This window comes from Lynx canadensis, chromosome B4 (genome assembly GCF_007474595.2).
Source record: "Lynx canadensis isolate LIC74 chromosome B4, mLynCan4.pri.v2, whole genome shotgun sequence".
NCBI classification, from domain to species: Eukaryota; Metazoa; Chordata; class Mammalia; order Carnivora; family Felidae; genus Lynx; species Lynx canadensis.
In genome coordinates, this window is record NC_044309.1 from 15,949,095 (window position 1) to 15,965,332 (window position 16,238).

Sequence of the window (16,238 nt, forward strand, 5' to 3'; positions counted from 1 at the left end):
CTCCACCTTCTCGTTTCTCTCCTTATAGGGAGGACAAAAGGTACATAACCGGTAAGAATGTATCTCTGAGAAGAAATACAAATACACTTACCACCAAGAAAACAAATTCCTCAGCCACCTTTTAATTTCTTCACAAAAAGGACAAACCGACACATTATTTCACAAGATCTATGTGGGGTTATTAGAACAGGACCTCTGGTATCAAGAAAGTAAGTTGGAGAAGGACATGCTATTAGCAACCATCGGTGGGGAGAGGTGAGGAATTGCAGATTTGGCCCTTCTCCCCTGAAAACCACTTGGGACCATGACTGGAGTAAAGGGAGAGAGAATGGAGCCTGAAAGGAAGGGGCTGAGGCAGGTTATGAACAGAAGCAGAAAGAGGAAGGAAGGGAAATGTCAAAAATGGCACCATCAGGAAAGGAAGAAGGTTTCTTACGTCCATCTGTCTGGGCAAGGGTCTATTCATCAAATACACACAAGAGTCCTTGATGAATTCTGGGACCTTAAATGAAAGCTGGGGTCTGTGTATCTCACATACCGAAGTCTGGAGGAAATCCAAGGAGATTTGCTATTTCTTTAGGAGTGAAATACCGAAGTTTAAGCATTGATAATTCTGTTATCTTTTCTTCTTGTGACAAATTGGTGAGGGATTTGTAGACACTCTCAATCTGTAAGAAAACAGCCAGGATAACTGATAAAGTAGAGTGCAAGCAGATTTGTTAAGATAAGATCATCTCTTGTGATGCAGTTTAAAAAGGATGAACATACATGTATGTATTGTATGTGCTACAATACACGGGAGCAAAACGCACAGGGCAAAATATCCCCTGCAATAAACTCTATAATTGTTTCATCAATGGCAATGTAAACTTTGAAATCGTAATGTTTAAAAATGAAAAGCTTAGGGGCGCCTGGGTGGCTCAGTCGGTTAAGCGTCCGACTTCAGCTCAGGTCACGATCTCACGGTCGTGAGTTCGAGCCCCGCGTCGGGCTCTGGGCTGATGGCTCAGAGCCTGGAGCCTGCTTCTGATTCTGTGTCTCCCTCTCTCTCTGCCCCTCCCCCGTTCATGCTCTGTCTCTCTCTGTCTCAAAAGTAAATAAACGTTAAAAAAAATTAAAAAAAAAAATGAAAAGCTTAATGTTGAGCAAATCAGGAAACATTCAGTTTACCTGTCATTTCTGAGCCCTCAAAAATGAAACCGTAAGAAATAAACAATGGCAATAAGACGTGAAGAAATACAGTGAAAGACGAGAAGAAACCTGATCAACCAAGGAAATCAATTTCATAATGCTAATAAGTGGATCATTAAAATGTTCAATGTTTATGATCAACTTCATCAAATTAAGATATTTTCTTAAAATGATAAAATACACTTGGTAAATTTAACTTCTCAGATTCATTCATTTGCCTCTGATAGGATTTTTACCATGGGTAAATTGTACTAATGGTAAGTTCAAATCAGGATAAAAGAAGATAATGTGATTTCAGTCCAAAATTATGCAAAAATATGAGATATTTTTGCAGTAAGTATATCAAGCTTGTTTGTTTTTAAACTATCTTTTTTTTAAAGTTTATTTATTTATTTTGAGGGAGTAAGAGAGAGAGAGTGCATGAGCAGAGGAGGGGCAGACAGAGAGAGGGAGAGAATCCACACTGTCAGCACAGATGCCAACATGGGGCTCGATCTCACAAACCACGAGGTCATGACCTGAGCTGAAATCAAGGGGTAGATGCTTAACCGACAGAGCCACCCAGGAGCCCCTCAAGCTTGTTTTCAACCATGATGCCATGAAGAGTTTACAAGTGAAGTATTAATGAAGAGTCTTGCTGAGATGTAGATTTCTGTCCCTAAAAGGCAGTTTTATAATGTGTGATCCAAAGAAAGCCTCCAATATTAAGATATTTGTGCATAATTTTAGAGAACATTAACTACTGTATGCTGCATTTCAATTTACTCCTTATGGAATAAAAAGAATACCAAAGGTAAGAATAATAACAGAGAAAGTGAAACAAAATATTCTTTGTACATAAACTCATCTAGCAACGAGAAACAAAAAAGATTTATCCTATAGTAAAGAATTATTGTATGCACTATATTATATGAAAATATGAATAACATGTATATTAATTCTGAATTAGACATGTAAAATTATTTTAATATTCTCAGATCTTAAGTCTTAAACATAGTTTTCAAGTATTTTAGCTCTAAAGCATATACGATACCTGCACGTCCTCTGAGGTCTGCAACACAGATCCTGTCCCTTCTATGTAGCTTCCATAACTGAAAGATTAATATGTATGTTATGTAGCATCTGATGTACTTGTTGATGTGAAATTTCTTAAATATTTCTTGAATGAATTAATCTAAATAGTTACATCTTTCTGAAATTGTCTGAAACACATCAACATGGTTTGTAAGTGAAAAGTTGCCAGATGAGACACAAGATAATTCTATTTAAATTTCTCAGACACTAAATTCGGCATAGTTTTTTGAGTTGTGTAAAAACAACGCTGAGTCATGCATTATTACCATTTCTTTGTATTAACTGTCAATTTCTTACTGTTCATCATAGAAAGCATGAGTTTGTTAGGACTTTATATCCAAAGGCTATTCAGTATCAACACTCCTGGCACGTTAAACCAAATGTTATGTAGGTGAAAACAAATTGTCACTATTTCTCATAATGCCTGAACCATCACTGCTCCTCATGAGCTGAAAACCACACTCTCCAAGACCACGACAAACACAGGCCCACTGAATGTGCGTCTCCCTCTCACTGTTAACGCAGTAGGTTTGCACTCTTTTTCATACAACAAAGAGACCACTGTATAAGAAACTGTATTAAAAGTACAAAACCCTACAGAAATGCAAGTTATTAGTAATATTTCTTCCCCTAAAATCACTGCCAAGCTAGCTGTTTAAAATATTATCATTATTTTTTTCCCTAATAGATAAAGTGAGAGAAAGTTACACCAGGAAGAATATTTTTGCAAATCTGTTTTCTCACATATCATGTATGTGTGTGTGTAGATAGATAGATAGAAAGAAAAATGTCTATACTATTTACACTAAAAAATACTTTTATACTAAGGCTTCCTTTATACCATCTTTATAATTACAAACGAATTTCAAGGTTGTTTTTTATTACCAAATTGATAAGTCTTGTCTTATCGGACTTGGAAACAGACAACAGCTGAGTACAGTCTTTGAAGGCAATGGAAAGTAATAAACCTGTTACCCTGGAAGTCCAAGGGCAGAGCACGATAAAAATCAGAATAAATCTGGTATGGTTTTATCAGGAGCAGAGTGTGCATGAAAGCTAGCTAGCTAGTGGGTGAAAAGAGAAGGCCTGAAGTTTCAAATCATACGGTTTACTCATCCCCAGGAGTGGAGTTAACAAAGCAGAGATAGGGGTCTTTTACAAAATTTTCTGGAAAGGCCTAATTTTCCCCTTCTTTGTAGGTTTTAAAACATTGATGAAAAATATTCTAACATTCAAAAAATAACCCAAAGGTAACCAATAAAAGACACTGTGATATATATACCATGAGAATAGAAAGCTCTTTATGTATTCATGTGTAATAATATCCAGTTTATATTGCATAATGAAAAAAGTACATAATAATAGATATAGTATGTTACCATTTACTTAATAAGGTGGTAAAAATATACATGTATATTTAAATACACCCTCATACATAATACCTTGGGAAGATTCGACAGCAAATTGAAATCACTAATTTCCTGCATGTAGGCAGGAAAACTGGATAAGCCAGAGATAGAGAAAGGAATTTCACAATCTTTGTACCTTTTGAATTTGGAACCATAAAAATATATTACTTATTTTAAAAACTGAATGAAATTTAAATATGCTCTAATGTGCATTAGATGAGTTAACTTTATTTCTTGATATTAAAATTTAATGTCTTCTTATACATTTGATGAGAGTGGACATAAATTTTGAGGTCTGATGTGCCATAAAAAGAAAGGTGCTAAAAAGTAGCAATTCAGTATCAATAGAAACCGTGTTTCCACCATGGGTAATTAAGCTCTTATGAAGGTCACCAAACAAATGGCATTGTGTTTTATGAGCACTTTTGTGGGCTGTGCACATAATGTTCTGCCAGAAGGAATTTTTACTCGTGCATTCTATTGGAACACGAAAGCAGGCAATTAAGGGCAAAAAAAAAAAAAAAAAAAATCATTCTAGTAGAAACATTTTCTAAATGGTCCTTATTTTGAGAAGAACTAAAAGAAACAATAACGATAAAAACCTGTCTATTTTGAATATGCCATTTTAAAAGTCTCTTTAAAACCTACCCTTTGGTAAAGCATGTGGACCTTCTGCAAGTGGGCTTAACAATGTCTAACAAAAGAGCGTATCGCAACAGTGACTTTGGTGGCAAAAAATACTGATTCGTGTCAATGTCATCTTCAAGAAAATCTTTTAGCATCTGCACAGAGAGATCACTGTCCTGCTGATGTTTCCGGTCAATTTCTTCTATAGTTTCAAGCTTAAAAAGAATGGCTTCTTTTCCAGAACATTGTCTGCCATTATCAAAGCAAATATTTGGATCAATTTTCTTTCTTTCAATTTTATTTTCTGCAACTATTGTATTTTTTTCTGGATGTTCAGATTCAAGTTTGGGGAACTCCTTCAGCACCTGGCATTAAGTAAAAATACATGACCTGTTAAAAGCTTTATTAAAAAATAAAAGATAAATTAATAATGCCCCAACAACATTATGCAAAAAAACCTCTTTAGCCTTTACAGAGTTGTCAACAAAAATACAGAAACTGGATTTACTTGTATGTATACAAGTTATTATTATAAGTTTTTCATCATATAGCTGTAGTGTCCTCAGGCTACAGATGATTTATTTCCTGGAGTTACTGTTTCCTATATTTATTAATGAAAACATTCAACAAATAGGAAGTATGTTGAATACAGATACAGTATCATATTTTAAAAAGAAGTTCAGAAAGCAACTTTAGTTACAGAATGACTAAGTCAGCAGAATAAAAGGAATAGCATTTAAAAAAATAAAAAGAAAAGAGAGACAGCAACATTAACATTTCCAGAAAACGTGCACTGGATCAAAATTTGCCATATTCCTTCATTAAAAAAGAAAAGCTGGAACATACCCATGATCTACAGGGAAACTAGTAATTACGAAAAGGAAAGCATGTTTCCCCCTGAAAGGTTATTTCTCTTTGTGAGTCCCATAGGAAAACTTTGTTCCTGCAAAACATATAACCATACATAATGTCCTATTTTGTGAAAGAAAAATAGTTCCCGGAATTTTTAATGATGATGTCTTTGTGAATATAGTTTACATACCATTTTGGGAACTGACCACCACGGAAAGGCAGATGTATTGGTATCGTATTGCAAGGGATCCAAATGACACTATTGACCCCCTGCTAGTAGGACGTGGCTTTTGAGTTCTTACCTGTGATTGTTAAGAAGAGCTTCACCGAACCAGTGACACTCCCTGTTTTCCACAGCAATTTTAACAGAAATATGTACAGTGGTTTGCACAGTTAGAGATCCTATCTATAGCAATAGAGCATTTTATTCTGGCTTGTAGTAATCACTGTATTTTAATTAATGAAGGCTATATAGCACTGACCTCAAAGAAAATGCAACCAATGTGTTAGAATGCTGTTAAGCCAGTTTTAAGATAGTATAATTGAGTTTTATCTGAAATAATCAATGGCTTCTATTGGGGGGAAAATGATAGACGCAAAATAGTCAATGGTCAGAAGGGAAATTACAGGGGAGAAAAGGAGGATAACAGCACTAATAATAGTTTTTTCAACCTTTAACTTCTATTTTCTTCTAATAATGAAAGAAAAGTTTTTATTTTTTGTCTTGTTTAAAGCAATAAACGGCATCGGGAGAGGAAAAAGGTCTAGGAGTTGGACCTAGGTGGTGGTCTATATTATAGGCTCAACAGGACACATGGAAGCTCCTACAAAGTCATTCTTGAAATAAATTAGCAGACTGAAATAAACTTACATAATAATAATAATAATAATAATAATAATAATAATAATACCACCTGACCAGGAGCTTGAAAAGGCAATGGTTCTGACTGAAGCTTTGCAATGAGGAAATACCGTAGCCTTGAATTTGGAATGCCGAGCTGCAAGTAAAGCAAGCAGTTAGTTACTGTAGGAAATTAAAGAGACATGAATCAACTGTGAGCACCCAAGTAAAAAACGACTCACACAGGAATGCATTTAGTTTCTGTCAGAAAAGTTCTATTATTGATTTGTGGAAGATATTTTTGGAGCAAATTCTCAAACCTTTTAAGTTGCTTTGTACCTTTACTTGAATGAACAGAGATTGCATGTGATGAGTCATAGGTCTCTGAGTCACTTTCATTTTGTAATTCCCAGGTAAGAAATTATATAGACATCCTTACATTCATTATTAATAGTAATCATAAAAAGTAACATTCGACTCTAGCTATTTTTGGCAATTTATTACCTCCTTTTATTAAAAAAGGAGGATACACTAATTTTAAAGTTAAAAGGCAATAAATATGAAATAAACCTAACGAGACCAGACATAATGCCAATTTCCATAGACATGTACTTTTTAAATGGGTTTTCTTTTAATTTCAGGACAAATAACTGTATAATAGGCTAAAGATAATAAATAGGAGGTTAACAAACACAATGGCAAAAGAAAAAACAGACGGTGATACTTGTAATATAAAAGATCTACCAAATATCTTCTCTTAACCACCTACTTTGATTTCATATCCATGAAATAGAAGTCATGTTTGCATTTTGTTTTATTTTAATTCAAGTCTAGTTAACATACAGTGTTATATTAGCTTCTGGCGTACAACACAGTGATTCAACACTTGCAAACACAACGCGGTGCTCATCAGGGTAAATGTACTCATTAATCCCCATCACCTATTTCACTCATCCCCAACCCTCATCCTTTCTTGGTAACCATCAATTTGTTGTCTGTAGCTAAAAGTCTGTTTCTTGGTTTATCTCTCTTTTTTGTTTTCCTTTGCTCTTTTGTTTTGTTTCTTAAATTCCACATATGAGTGATATCCTATGATATTCGTCTTTCTCCGACTTATTTTGCTTAGCATTACCCCGTCTAGCTCCGTCCCTGTTGCTGCAAATGACAACATTTCACCATGTTTGCATTTTAGTGATATGTCCCCAAAAGACTACCTAGAAAATTATCATCTGTTCATTTTGCTTTCTATTTTGGATTATTTTGAAGCATTATAAACTACAGTACACCCAATTTGGAAATACCAAATGTCACAGATTTCAAAACACGGTATCCTTTATTTTCTGTGTGGAAATAAATTTACATTTTCTGTGAGCTTCAAGCTATATAATATATATTTTCCATAAAATATGTATATAAATGAATATGTGCCTGTACTACATTCTTCAGAAAGTAAGACCCATGTCTGAACTAATTTCAAGATTTACATAAAATATTCAAAACAGATCCATTCTTTTTATTGAGTCAAATTCCCTTTGGGAAAATTTATAGAAAAATTTATAATTTTGGTACCTACAGAGGTTGGGGATAATAGAAATTCTTGGTACTGAAAACCGCAATTTTCTATTGTTTGTATTAACAGGTCTCTGAAAAGACAAAGACAAAAATAAAGAAAAAAGAAAAGCTTTCACTCTGTGGTTGGAAATGGGGTTCTTATACAATAAATTATACATAAAACTTCATTTTATGTGAAAACTGTGTCGCTACCCAAATTGTTTAGGAAGCAAATGATCCTAGGTCTTTATTAAGTACAGTACTTGAAAAATTACATTTCTCAAAACAAGATAGAGATAATTTCTATTATAAATAAATAAAGCTGCCAGACAATTTATCCCAACTGGTGAGAGCTGGAATCACTAGTCTACTGATGATATATTTGCTATGGGGATAGAGCTCTGTCTGTAGCAAATCAGATGCGGGAGCTGTTACATACAGACAGTAGCTGATTCAAGGACACAGATACTTTCCCGCTGGGCTACCATCTGAAAGGGCTCTGACACAGGGCTTGCTTCTCCTAACTGGAGGACACAAAATGCCTGTCAACAGGGACATGTCTCACTGAAAACATTCCTACTTCTAAAGAAACAGGCAACAATATAAGCAGCTGAAATTGAGAAATACCATTCTCATTTAAATGCGTGATCATTCTGCAAAAATTCAAACATATCAAAATGGGAATCAGGCGAACCTAAGTTTGTGAAACTTTACATTATTAATTAGTCAAAATCTGTATTACTGAACAAAATATACAACATATATAAAATGTCAGAATGTATGTGTTTATTTTTAAGATCTTTATTTCACAACGGCTCCCACAATATACCAAGTTTAAGATGAACACAAAGCAAACACATTTTTACCTTGTAGAAGATACTTCAAAACCTTTAACATTTTCTAAAAGAATGTATTTCGGTAATTTTTGTAATCTAAAAACAAAAACAAAAACAAGTGGAATTCTGCACGTCATTACTAAGAAGTAACAAGTAAAGAAAATCCTTACTTGGAGATATGAGGTAAGTAATTTTTCTGAATTCTTTGTTTTCATAAAAGAATTTTAGAGGGGATAGAGGCAATTCATATTTTATTCATCTTCCCCATAAAAATGGCATACCTAATGAAGCTCGCATTTGAAATGTTAATTTCCAGTGAAGTTTATCAGAAAACATGGGTTCACACAGAGGCTCTGGATTGCACAACTTGCAAAGGGCTATCGTTTACATAGCATGGCAGCTTCTAGGGTTGGCCCCACGTTCCAGGCCATGGGCAACAGGACTCACCAATATTAGCCTTGTTTCCATTGGTACTGTAAGGAGAGGCGATAGAATTTAACTATTAGACTCTCATTCCCTGTCACTCACTGTAGTGGCAGCCGTGGAAATGGCAAACATTTGTGTGATTCTGTCAGTCGTGGCAGAAGAAATAAATGACATGCAGAGCCTCTGAAAGCTGCATGGATAAGCTGCTAATCTCTACAGAATGACAAATGCCACATTCTTCCAGATCCAAAATTTTAAAGTTAGGGTAAGCTGGTAAAAAAAAAAAAATTAAATTTTTACCTTGGGAGAATATCTAGAATATGTAAGAGGCTATTTGTCCTTGGATCAGTCACATCACCTTGCAGGCCAATTCTAAAGAATAAAGAACGTTCAGATAAAATTCACCATGAATCTTACTTACAGAAAGATACCAAGTCACTTTTAAAACATAAAGACTGAGAACACTAAAATTAGGTGGTCTTCACAAAAAATACAATCATGTTTGTTACTACAGGGAACAAAATGCATTTATTCACTTAATTAAAAAAAAAAGCCTTACCAATCTAATAAATACATTTCTTATAAAACAGTATTCCAAATGACTTACATGAAACAAAGAACAAATAACCAATAAAGACTAAAATCAATTAACCTGTTAAAATCACTGTTTAGGAAACACACACACACACACACACACACACACACACACACACACACACACACACGCTGGCTGATGACACCTTTTGCTCTGTCCCAGATGAGACAACAATAGTTCAGATGAATGAGCTGGTTGGGTAGGGCGGCAACCATAGAGGAATGGCACTGATAACTAATCATTCAAGCAGACCATAGTAGGAAAGACTAAGACAATCTTGTCCAATATACATTGGAGAGACCTGAATGCTTGATTCTACAAGCAGGAGTTGCAACTTGGTTAGACTAACTAGGTCAGAACAGGTCATGGAAACAGGCAGTATTTGGACTAGCAATTAGATATTACAAGCAAGGTTCAATACGACCAAGAATCACGCAGAAATGAAGACTTGGATTGGGCTTAGGTGGTAGAAACAGAAACAGGTTTAAGACTTTGGTACTTATTAGCTCCATTGCCTTAGATGAGTTGCTCGATGTCACTTGTCAGTTTCCTCCTGCCTTCCAGCAAGGCCAGAACCATCCATGGATGTGAGGCTCAGAGGGACACTTACAGTGGACTTGAATACAGGCCTCAGAAATCTTGGGTTCTTCTCACTGTGGCCCTTTCCTCTCAGCGCTCCAACGATGGCAGTGTTACCGAATCGGTTACTGCTGCCATCGGCAGCTGGAGATGGGCTATTACAGTTGGGAGTGGTAGTACGGAAGACACAGGGGGCCCAGGGCAATAATGTAGGAGGCTGCACAGTGCTGGGCTGCTTTCTGTTCTGTAGCTCTACTTACTGTAAGTTAAACAGGCCTTATGACTGCATATGCTTGGAGGCATTTTTACATGGATTGCCCTCCGCCTTCTCTGATAAATTCCCAAACTGCTTTCAGATACAGTTCAGATATTGCCTCTAAAAGAATTCCTGTCTCCTGACAAAAAAAAAAAATTGTCAAAATCCTGTCTCCTGGTATGCAGCAAGCCATTTTCTCCTCTGTGCTCTCATGGCACTTCCAGCATTCACTTATTATATAGCTTATACCACCTCATAAGAGAATTGTCAGTCATCTCCCTTAGACTATAAGCTCCTTGAGGATGGGAACTATGGCATCAAAAGCAACGTCTGGCTTCCAGGCACACAATAAATCCTTGGAGAATTAATTTCCTAGAGAGTTGTTTATTAAAGCAAAACTTATGGGGTAGCAGAGTGGCTCAGTCCATTAAACGTCCAACTCTTGATTTCGGCCCAGGTCACGAACTCATGGTTTGTGAGTTCGAGCCCCACATCGGGCTCCATGCAGATGATGCAAAGCCTGCTTGGGATTCTCTCTCCCTCACCCCCCCCCCCCCGCCTCTGCTCCTTCAGCACTCTCTCTCTCTCAAAATAAATAAATAAACTTTTAAAAAATAGATAATAAAATCAATAAAGCAAAACTTAGCTGGACATTAAGCATGAAAATACTTATTTAAATTAGAATATTTATGATATGTGATATCCCACTTAAAATTATCTTACACATTGAAATAGAAATATATAAAAGAATTGATAAATCTTGCTCTGACATTTTCCAATTGTACGGCCTTCAAAAAGTTACTTAACTTTTCTATGCCACAGTTTCTCACCAATAAAATGATGATAATAGTAATGCCTATCCCATAGGCATGTTAAATTAAATGGCAAACTCCATGTAAGACAGAGGATTATCCTTATTATTTAAAATAATTGAAAATATCTAAATGTAGATTGCTCAAGATTTCATCTAAGATATAATTTCCTGAAACACACAGCCAATAAATACAATAAAAAAAATGAATTTCAACATAGCTATAAAAAGTCACAATTAATTATTCAATGTATATATGAATTGAGAAATGTAAAATTTACTAATCCATTCTTGATTAGCTTTTAAATTTTATAGTTATTTAAGAACTGAATATTTATTATGAAAACTTACTTTATTAATCAGTTAAAAAGATACTCTTGAATGCTCATGAGTTTAATGTAAGGTACTTTGGGTCAGAAAAAAATATCATATCTTAGGTAAGTATAAACGAGGTCCCATATAGTCTCTGCGTATCTTCTACTGACTGAATTACTTTGCTCATTTGGTAGTAACTGCTATTTCCTTTTGGATTAATTCTGAATTATAAATGAGTAGATAAAAGGCACTATTTATGACAATTTTCAAAATTATGAAAATGCAGCTGACAGTCTTCAAAGTGTCCATGCTTGAAACTATGGTATAATTTGATTTAATGAATCCCTCAAAAGTACTCTTCTTCAACAGAGAAATATTTGTCATACATACCTGGTGAATGGCTGACAGGGAGGGCTCATTAAAATCATATTGAAAGACAATTTGTCAAACTCTTCTAGTGTAATGCCCTAAGGAATGAACATGTGAGGAAAATATATAAAAACATGCATAGAATGGGGAAGAAGGAAAAATGCTAACTAATTACAACTAAATATATCAGAAATTATAATGCTTAATAGTTTTATTTAAAACACTTAAGAGTTTATTTTATATATATGTGTGTGTGTGTGTATTATATATAAAACAAACTTATACACACACACACACACACACACATATATATATATATATGTATATATATAAAACACTTACCACTTTTCAAATCAACTTCAGTTAAACTAACTGCCCAAAGCAATCTTATGAAGAAATTGGAGAAGTAACACGAAGCTAGGAAAAGCTTAGTGACTTCCCCTAAGTCTCAGAGCTGGCCAGAGCTGAGCTGGAATGCTCCCTGAATCCTAAGCGTTTCACACCCCTGTCATACCTAAAGCCTAGCACTGCTATGTTTCTGGAGCCAAATAGGGAGAACTTCATTTTACAATTAATGAATCTTTAGCATAGTGTCTAGGAAAATGTCCAACACCTCTGTATCAATAATATTTTTTATTTAGTAAATGTGACCGACCAGTCACCATCCCTTCCAAGCATGTCTCTGCTAAAATATCACCAGATGAAAAAACGTCCCATTTTCAGGTATTCACAATTATTATATTGTTTTACAGTTGTGTGTAGTAAAACAAAACTTTAAAATCTTACAGATAGGATCAATCAAAATAATCCCTATTGGGCTAAGTAGTTGAAAAATGTGTTATTTTGACTCTATTTTATGTATCAGAAGATAAATAGGGTAGAGTAGTCCTCCCTTATTTCACTTTCACTGATTTCACTTTCCGGTTTCAGTCAACTCCAGTCAATCAGGTCCTCCTTCTGACATAGGGTCAGATCAGTAACAGCCTAACCCTGCAGCCACAACGCCTGCGTCATTCACTCCCCTCATCTCGTCATGTAGGCATTTTGTTATCTCACGTCATCACAAGAAGGGTGAGAGACCACATTCACCTTTTATCACAGCATATTGCTATAACTGTTCTATCATTAGTTATTGTTGTAATCTCTTACTGTGCCTAATTTATAAATTACCTTTATCATAGGTATGTATGTATGTATGTATAAGAATAAACACGGTATATACAGTGGCTTTGGTACTATCTGAGGTTTCAGGCATCCACTGGGGTCCTGGAATGCATCCCCCATAGATAAGGGGGTCTGCTGTATAGAGAAACAAGGCATGGGCTTTCCAATCTTCATGAAGCTTGGCCAGAAACAAGCAACAAGCCTAGGACCACAACCTTCCTAAATATGACACATTGCTAAGAAGTTCAAGTACATGAAAAGGACAAGCTATATTCCAAGTTCTGCAAAGAGTGAATTAACCTGGAGAACCAATCAGTTGTCTCTACTGTATGAAAAGCATAAATATATGTGCCTGTCATTTTTAAATCACGGGCTTTTAAGTAGTTTAAGGTATATATGTAAAATGAAATCAAAATTAAATATTGAAACGTTCCTAAAGCACCTCTGAAACTCTTGAGTTCTAGGGAAAGCAGTCTGTAAATCATACACTGACCAGTCTGTCAGAACACACGGGGCAATGCAGTACAATTAGCACATCATACTCAAGTTAAAGAGCCTGTGAGCACAAGACTATTGTGATAAGCAACTTACTAATTTCGTAACTGAAAGCAGATGGATTAAAGCTAAATTCCTAAAACTAAAGTAAAAAGAAAACAACTACCTTTTACATCAGGAGCATCCTATGTCTAAAATCTAAAGGAAGTAAACAGAGTTACTGCCTCCAATACAGCTTGGCATAAAAACTTACAATTTTAAAGTATTCTTCAAAATAGTGATTTTTTAAAAATCAAATGATAGGGCAATATGCAAGAAATAATTACTCAATTAAGCCATTTACAACTTTATTTAACCTGGCATTCTAGGTCATTAAATGTGTCAAAATTCAAGAAAGTAGTTATGGAGATACACAATTATCTTTAATAATCTTATGTTTGAAAGCTGATGGAAATCTATTCTTTTGCTATAACCAGGCCATAAAGTTATGAAAACACCTTTGCTTTCAGAGAACATTAGGTCAACTCAGTGCAGTAACACTGTTTATCACCCAATGATGAGCAGTTTAATAGTTCCCCTACTAACTTTATTACTTCTTTTTGCAGAAAGTCTCCTCTCTGTTCTTATACTTAACTTTCATTTAAACTTTAGGAATAACTTGGTAGGTTAGAAAACTTTTGACTATTTTTAGTAAATTTATACTTAACCTAAAGAGAACTGAAATTTGTACACTATTCATACTTCCATTTTTCAAATCTTTTATTCCCATGTGGGTCCTGCAGATTTCTTAAGTTTATTTCTCGGTGTTTATAAGTTTCTTGTTGCTACTATAAATAGGAACTTTCTTCTATTATATTTTCTCACAGGTCTTTGTTTATATATATAAGCTACTGGTTATCATATGTTTTGTAACCAGTCTCCTTATTAAATGTACTAATTGTTCCTCATCATATTTTTAGCACAGTATGTTTTCTGTTTTCCAGGCCTATACAATTATTCTTTAGAATCCTCCTTGATAGTTATATGCTATTTCCCTTGTGTGAGTATATTACCTAACATCTACAACAATATTAAATAACAATGTCAATGGTGGACATCCTTGATTTATTCATCATTTTAGCGAGAATGCTTTTAAAGTTTTACCATGTTACTGGACTTGGAGATATATGTGTGTGTGTGTGTGTGTGTTTAAACAGAAATATACACGTGCACACACACACACACATAAAGCCACTAAATAACGTACGTGTCTGTAGTAGTACACATATGTCCTAATTTTATTAAGGGAGGTTAAAAACCCAAATGCAGAAAACCCTGCATTTGGTCAACTATTTTCGAATACATAGTTTTGCTGTTTCCCATTATTAACATGTTGAAGAGTACTAATAGAATTCCTAAGTACTAAACTATTATATTCCCCAAAACAAAATCCATTTTGGTTATGCTACATTATTCTTTTAATGTGCTTCTGTCATATTTTACTTAGAATTACTGTGTTTATATTCATAAGACAATGATTTTCCTGTATTGTGGCATATGGTAGGTATCCAATAAAAACTGAGTGGATATTTCCTACCATTTCCTGTTCTGTGAACTCTCATGTTATTTTGTGCATAAATATGACAATCCTTCTTGAAGACCGTCCTCATCATCATTATAAAGTAACTTTCTATGACTCTTAAATGCTCTGGCCTTGGAATCCATTCTAACTAATACCAGTTCTGAAACTGTTAGCCTTTGTTTCCATTTGCCTGGTATTTGTCCTCATTTTTAACCCAATATGTTGCTCATTCAACAATGTTCAGAAAGTAATCCACCAATATTTCAGAGGATCTACCCTCTGCCAGGCACTGTGCCGAGTCTGCGACAAGGAACAAACCAGACAAGGTTTCTGCTCATGTGAAGTTTATACAGTACTGACTACTAATTCCTCATTTTCTACCTAGATACATTAGCCTGCAGTTTTATTACTAGCTGTCTTGATAACTGAAGAGTCCTGCTCCTGGTTCTAAACCTCTCTGTGATTTTTTGGGCCTGACTGTGGGCAGTTACAAAGGCTGCCCTTCCCACTCCAGACTCCGAACACAGCCAGCACGTCGCAGGCTCTGCGAGCTGTCACAGTCGAGGATGCAGGCGCCCTGGCCAGCACGTTCTTCACAGATTTGCATGTCTAGGTCTCTTCAAGCAGCTCTGTCAAGGCCTCCTTCCCGGAGACGGTGGTGGAAACCTCGAAGACGCTTCTCCCCACTCTGAATGGTACTCAGCACTTGGCATTCCTAGCCCTCCCCTCTTACAATTTCCCCAAGGCTAGGGCTCCCTGGACGGTGAGCTGACCCCCACATCTGTGCTGACACCCCCGGCTCTCCCTCCGTACGCTGTCGCATGGGGAAATGCAGCAGGGGGCCCTGGCGGTTCCTCTTATTGCACAGAATTGCTTATACCACCGCAGTAAGTGAAAAAGGCTTCACTCTTTCATTTTCGCCTTGCTGTTTGAATAAAAACTACTCTGACCCCTGAGAGCTCAGCTGTCTTTCCCAGCCCAGCTAAGCTCCTAACACTAACATCATATAATGTCCTAAAAATCCACACCTTCATTTATCTTTCAAATAGACATATTTTTTGAGTCTCACTGTCCTACTTCAATCACATTATCTCTACAGCGCAAAGATTCACACAGTTTTACACATCTGTTTTCTAACCCTAATGTCTTTCCTAACATGGTAGCTTTATTCCTGGGTTCTCTACTTGGATTCATCTCTTGGTTAGATTAAGTGAGTCATTTTCTCAATAAGGGCTCACAGGTACTATGGCTCATGAATTGCTGTAGGTTTTATTTGGGGAATTTCC

General features: G+C 35.6%; 1 protein-coding gene across 11 annotated transcripts in view; it reads right to left on the reverse strand.

Moving 5' to 3' along the window:
- Positions 1-16,238, reverse strand: part of TRDMT1 (tRNA aspartic acid methyltransferase 1) — an 80,593-nt gene that overhangs the window by 8,425 nt on the left and 55,930 nt on the right. For 4 of the 11 annotated variants that reach the window (XM_030320475.1, XM_030320467.1, XM_030320465.1 and 1 more), the window contains 8 exons: positions 11,754-11,830; positions 9,108-9,179; positions 8,412-8,477; positions 7,568-7,637; positions 6,068-6,151; positions 4,323-4,666; positions 2,225-2,282; positions 539-668 (listed from right to left, as the gene is read on the reverse strand). In XM_030320475.1, coding sequence (XP_030176335.1) covers positions 539-668; positions 2,225-2,282; positions 4,323-4,666; positions 6,068-6,151; positions 7,568-7,637; positions 8,412-8,477; positions 9,108-9,179; positions 11,754-11,830 — 901 coding nt within the window. The other 7 variants (XM_030320469.1, XM_030320470.1, XM_030320472.1 and 4 more) reach the window with 4 other exon arrangements.